The following is a 6,231-nucleotide window of genomic DNA, read 5'->3' as shown; positions in this document are numbered from 1 at the left end:
TAACTATTCTAGCAGCATCTAGCTGGATAGATCCATGGATACCTCATTCAGTCATCATCAGTCCCCGTAATATAATGAAATGTAACACATTGTACGTTCACCATTGAAGTTTAGAATGCCGTTCTAAGCGTTAAAAATAAGTTTACGTACCAAATCTTTTACTCTTGATAGGTCTTTACTGGTACAGATGTGATGATAGACTTCGTTAAAGCTAGTGAACCATATATAAGGGTATTTTAAATCTAATAAATATTCGAAATATGTCGTGGTTTTTAAGATACGATTCATTTTACAGTGATCGATTTTTGAAGTTTGTCTTTTTTTTTTTTTTTTAATTGAAGAAGAAAAATAACTCGGCTGCTATTTCATGTGTGACAGATTTCTATCTGTTCGGTGGGAATCGGATTGTACGGACCAGCAATTGTGTCTACCTCTGTGCTATACCATGTTTACTAAGAATGTAATGATGACCTTATGTTTGTGTTTGACTACCTTCTAGACTAATCTCGCACACAATTCATACACATATCATAATGTTGATATGCATTTTGAGTATCGAAATATTATCGTAAGACAGCGAAAATGTGCAGTCATCATCACGACCTTTTTACTTGTTATGCGGTCTTCTCGATTCTTGTTTCCTGTTGTTTAGATGTCTCCTCAGTCCCTGCTGATGTATTCTTGTCGTTCTGATGTCTCCTCAGTCCCTGTTGAGGTCTTTTCTGCTGTTCTGATGTCTCCACGCTCCGTGCTGATGTCTTTCCTGCTGTTCTGATGTCTCCACGGTCCCTGTTGATGTCTTTAATGTTGTTTTTATGTCTCCTCAGTCCCTGTTGATGTCTATCCTGTTGTGCTGATGTCTCCTCAGTCCCTGTTGATGTCTTTAATGTTGTGCTGATGTCTCCTCAGTCCCTGTTGATGTTTATCCTGTTGTGCTGATGTCTCCTCAGTCCCTGTTGATATCTTTCATGTTGTTTTTATGTCTCCTCAGTCTCTGTTGATATCTTTCCTGTTGTTCTGATGTATTTTCAGTTCCCATTATTGTCTTGTCGTCATTGATTTCTAACTCAATCTCCACGACAGGAGTGTTATATCTGGTATATCTTTTCAATTTTTTCGTTAATTTTTGAATGAAAGTAGATATTTATTTAGCTTGTTAGACCCAACCCTTTAAGAAAAACTCATACTGTCTGTTCTTCAAGTTTAAGTCTGTTTTAGGCCTTTTTTGGCATTAAAACTTCTCACAATATTTCATAGGACATGTCCACTATTTCTATCGTATGAGATGCAGTAGGTACAATGAAAGGATGGATTGGCGTTTCCGTAGAACGTAAAAGATGAATTAAATTAAATGGTAAAATAATATCACCGCTAATGTGAAAAATACCCATGCATATACAGCGTAGTAATACCTTTAATGATACATTAACATAGAACTGAACCAGAAATATTATCACGATTATTTAAATTGTAAACAAAACATACAACTCGTCGGGAAACTATACCATTATTTTGGTACTTCCAACTAACATTCACAACTATACCCATATTTTGGTATTTATATTTAAATACATATGTTAATTTTAAAATTTGACTTCACGTATCATTATGTTCACAAACTTGATACAACAGGATTTTGTACTTAATTAGAAAAAAAGTTATAAATATATCCGATAAAATGAATCAAAATGGATAGTAATCCTATTATGAAGAAAGTAAATAGGGTTTTCAGTTTTGATTTCCTCTGTGTACTATGTACAAAAGTAAATACAATACACAGTTATTACCAAATAGACCGAGGCATTCTGATAACAAATGAACAATCATTTATTATTAAAATTACCTTTTTAATAGTCACTTTAAATACCAGGTACATGAAATAATTCAGTAACATAAAGCGACAAGGTGCTGAAGGCAAAATATTCATAAATTTAAGTATTGATGTTTTGAGATTTAAAGAAAAAGATAATTTTGTGTGTTTTTAATTTTGTAATATTGATCCAATAATAGTGATTGTTTAGCTTGTTCACCTTTAGGCGGGAGTACAGGTGAAAGGGCATGATCGATGTCCTCATTTGATACGTACTTATATTAAATAGTAGCGGTAATGTGTGTAGTGTACCCATGACGACCGACACTAAATCCGGTTACATATATTACAGACATGTAGTATTGCCTGATCAGTTAGGAACTCACATTTCTATTAGATAACACGTTACAACATGGGAGTTAATACAAGTTACTGTGAAGCAGGGAAAGGGAGTTTGTCATTTCTTATTTATGTGCTTTTCAATCTTTACAAAGGTAAGTCCTGGTATATTCAAGATATTAAAACCATGTTAAACAACAACACTTAATTAAAGAAGCTGTATTATATTCTGTATAAATGGACCAAATCATTTTAAATACTTTATTAAGGTCGCTCACGAAACCGGCAGTCAAATTATAAAAAAATCGATATCTTTATTTTAAAATTCTTATTAAAAAAAATATATATTGCGCCATGATTTAGGTGAATTAATGGATAAAACATTGAAAGTAAGTCCCTTGTCACATCAGATAATGATAAAAACAGTACATTTTATATAAAATGTTACATTGTGCCTTCGTTTCTGTTTGAATGTACATGTATGTGGTAAACATGCAGGATATATTGTTCTCTTAACAAATAAAAGCATGAAGTAGTAGCATTTTTATGAAGTGTGTGATCAGGTGATTTATTATTTCATAAGGAAGACAAAACATTTGTTGTACTCTGATATTACACTGAACCAAAGTATTTTAGCCGGTATGTGAACACATAAAGAGGTAACCAGGTTATGTTTCGACACATGGAGGTATTACCATGGTAACTGTCTTTAAAAAATGGAGTTACCAAGGTTTCTGTGTATACATACCGGGTTGTCATGGTAACTGTGGCCACATACCTTGGTTACCAGCCAGGGTAGCTGTGGAAAAATTCCGTGGTTACCATTGTATCTGTTTATACAAACAGATAGTGACAGATATCGTGATTGACAGGATAACTATGGACACCTACTCAGTTAACGTGATAACTATGGACACTAACTCAGGTTAACGTGATAACTATGGACACTAACTCAGGTTAACAGAATAGCTATGAACATTTACTCAGGTTAGCAGGATAACTAAGGACATTACTCAGGTTAACATTTAAACAATGGCCACATACTCAGGTTAACAGGACAACTATGGACACTAACTCAGGTTAACGTGATAACTATGGACACTAACTCAGGTTAACAGAATAGCTATGGACATTTACTCAGGTTAGCAGGATAACTATGGACATTACTCAGGTTAACATTTAAACAATGGACACATACTCATGTTAACAGGACAACTATGGACACTAACTCAGGTAACAGATTAGCTATGGACATTTACTCAGATTAACAGGATATAACTAAGGACATTTACTCAGGTTAACAGGATAACTATAAACAATTAACATGAAACATAAGGACATGTACCATTCGGGGTTACCATTGTATTTGTGTATACACACCGGTGACATATACTGTAGTTAACATGAAAACTACGGACACTTACACGGGTTAACTGGATAACTAAAGAAGCTTACTCAGGTTAACAGGAAATGTATGGACTCATACCGAACGGCGTTACCATGGTATATGTAGACACATAACGACCGGCGTAACCATGGTATCTATGCATACCTACTAGGTTGCTAGGCATTCTTATGACATATTTAAAACGGTATGCGTGTGTTGTCAGTAAATTGGTGTACAAGCCTTATACAAAGACAAAAATGTAGAAAAAAGACACGACATGTAAAGGGAACACACTAAGAGAAACCGAGAAAGAGTCAGAAATATAGAAAGTGTGAGAGACATAAGCAGAGAGAGACAAGAATACAGAAAGTGTGAGAAACATAAACAGAGAGTCAGAAATATAGAAAGTGTGAGATACACAAGCAGAGAGGGTCAGCAATATAGAAAGTGTGAGAGACATAAATAGAGAGAGACATGAATGCAAAAAGTGTGAGAGACATAAACAGAGTGATTTACAGTTTTAGAGTCCAATATCCGGGTACATTTGCATATGTATATGTAATTTAGTCTGCTGAAAATATTGTAATTTTGACAATGGCTTTGTTTGCTCTTACACAGTTGTTAAATTAATTCTGTAGTTCAGTATGCAGAATTTATTATATTTTGTTTATTGGTTGTTTCGCCACACCAGGAGTTAACACCAAGGAATACTGCCAGACACCGGATGGAGTCAAGGAGTGTGCGACCGGATGTTGTGGTGATCATTGGAAAAACAATGTTTCCTGCTGTCCATTCCAGTAAGTATCCTTGGTCAACGTGATGTACATAATCGATTTTTAAATCAACAATTTAATTGACATCAACCAATAAATCAATGAACTATTGTAATGTCTCACCTTAGTGACAGGTTGTGTCTAACCTTAGTGACAGGATGTGTCGAACCTTAGTGACAAGTTGTGTCGAACCTTAGTGACAGGTTGTGTCTAACCTTAGTGACAGGTTGTGTCGATTCGATTCCTGTAACGATGAAAATACAATAACAAAGGAAACGGCATTTTCACACTTCTGGTGGACCATAGGTACTCGAGGGCACCATAATGACATTTTATTTTTTGTACGTTTTGCCCAGCTTCTAAATTATCATAATATAATTGTTAAGAAGCTCCTCCTTCAACAACTTTTTTAAAGCTGTAATTAACTTATACCGCTAAGTTTAAAGCCTTGTGACTTTCATTCGGGATGTAATTAATATGGTCTTGTTGGAATGTTTCTGATTGTGCGGTGTTCAAATGTCGCAACTGATAATTATCTTTAAAGAGTTTGCTTAATTTTGATTATACTGGCTATGTTCTTCTTTTTTCAGTTCTGTGGTGATAATTGTAATTGCTTATGTCATGTTTTGTAAATGTTTGTGGACTTCATCGAAGTTGTACTGAACAAATGCATGGTTTTGTTTACAGCCCTGTGGCCTTCATCATGATTGTACTGGGTATAGCGCTGGCCATCGTCTTCATCGCTTACTGTATTGTTCACTCAATGAAGAGACGGAACAGGAGAAAAACTGTCATCAAGCCGCAAGTATCTACCGATACAAAACAGTTGTCGTCCGTCTCTTATGGTAGGGTCGAATTTATTTCTCTGTTTCTGTCCTTATTTGACGTTTCTTTGTTATTTATTTCAAAAAATGACAAAAGAGTTTCTTATAACTTCCCTAGTTTCTATGGAAACTTTTTTAAACACGTCAACACATCATCAAATAAATGCATTACGGTATTCTGACAGGTAAAACGGGTATACCTGTGACGTCAGGAAAGGAAACAATGTAATGATATCGTATTATCATCTGACAAGAGCTGATACATCTATATTTTGATCTTGTCTGATAAAATCAAATATTGCTGCATGATTAAACAGGTGAACTATTATCAAGTAAAGCCTGCATTGCAGATCAAATTATGTCACGAAGGACTCCGATTCTGATATGTTCTGAAAAAAGTCAATTTAGATCTACCAGTAATGTTAAATTCAGCACGAGTTCCGACTGGTTTACATTATTCAAAAAATAATTGATTATCATGAATTGAATTTACTGAATGATTTATGACTTGTGAGATAGATGAGTCGACCTGATTGCGATTTAAATTTGTGAATATTGAACGAGTCTGCATAATGTAAAGTAATCTAAGATTTACACAATACGCTAAAAATGTGAACTTTATGGAAGCTTATTTCGACGGGCTCACGTACATGAAATCATAATGTAGTAGCATCCGTGCCTGTATGACTAGTAATTAACAGACCGTAATCATTATCTGGTATGTAACAGGCTTATATTTGTAGTTGTATCAATATTGTAAAAGTCTCAGATTATATAAAAACGCCCGGCTGTACATCTCTAATTGTCTGATATGATATTGCAGTCCTTGTGGCCCCTGGTGTTCTAGAGAAGTACCCATCCAACCGCCCACCTTCATACTTAAACGGACAGGAATGGAAGATATACAACACCGACGTTCCTCCGACCTAAACAGATAATCCAAAGTACCTTCCACGATGGCGTTCTTTCCGTCCCACTCACTGTGGTTCCGCTACAGACACTCTAAAAGACATACATTACCTCCATATGTTCTCTGCACCCCTGGACTATGTCATAGCAAAAATGAAGGCAAAAAGATAGCTGTTTGATTGGTCTCGG

General features: G+C 35.2%; 1 protein-coding gene across 1 annotated transcript; it reads left to right on the top strand.

Moving 5' to 3' along the window:
• Positions 1-2,199: 2,199 nt before the first annotated feature.
• LOC110452631 lies at positions 2,200-6,231 on the top strand. Its single transcript, XM_021501266.1, has 4 exons — positions 2,200-2,304; positions 4,228-4,333; positions 4,997-5,154; positions 5,957-6,231. The coding sequence occupies exons 1-4, from the start codon at positions 2,223-2,225 to the stop codon at positions 6,061-6,063; spliced, it is 453 nt and encodes a 150-aa protein (XP_021356941.1). The 5' UTR covers positions 2,200-2,222; the 3' UTR covers positions 6,064-6,231.

The sequence above is a fragment of the Mizuhopecten yessoensis genome, unplaced genomic scaffold (genome assembly GCF_002113885.1).
Source record: "Mizuhopecten yessoensis strain PY_sf001 unplaced genomic scaffold, ASM211388v2 scaffold6779, whole genome shotgun sequence".
Taxonomy (NCBI): domain Eukaryota; kingdom Metazoa; phylum Mollusca; class Bivalvia; order Pectinida; family Pectinidae; genus Mizuhopecten; species Mizuhopecten yessoensis.
The sequence above is the reverse complement of the archived record's forward strand: the minus strand, read 5'-3'. Positions and strand labels throughout refer to the sequence as shown.

Bases quoted from the DNA above. Each gene is read 5' to 3' on its own strand.
- LOC110452631 (XM_021501266.1), top strand. From the start codon at position 2,223: ATGGGAGTTAATACAAGTTACTGTGAAGCAGGGAAAGGGAGTTTGTCA. The intron at 4,334-4,996 runs GTAAGTATCCTT...TTTTGTTTACAG, and splicing joins GTTTCCTGCTGTCCATTCCA to CCCTGTGGCCTTCATCATGA. The intron at 5,155-5,956 runs GTAGGGTCGAAT...ATGATATTGCAG, and splicing joins GTTGTCGTCCGTCTCTTATG to TCCTTGTGGCCCCTGGTGTT.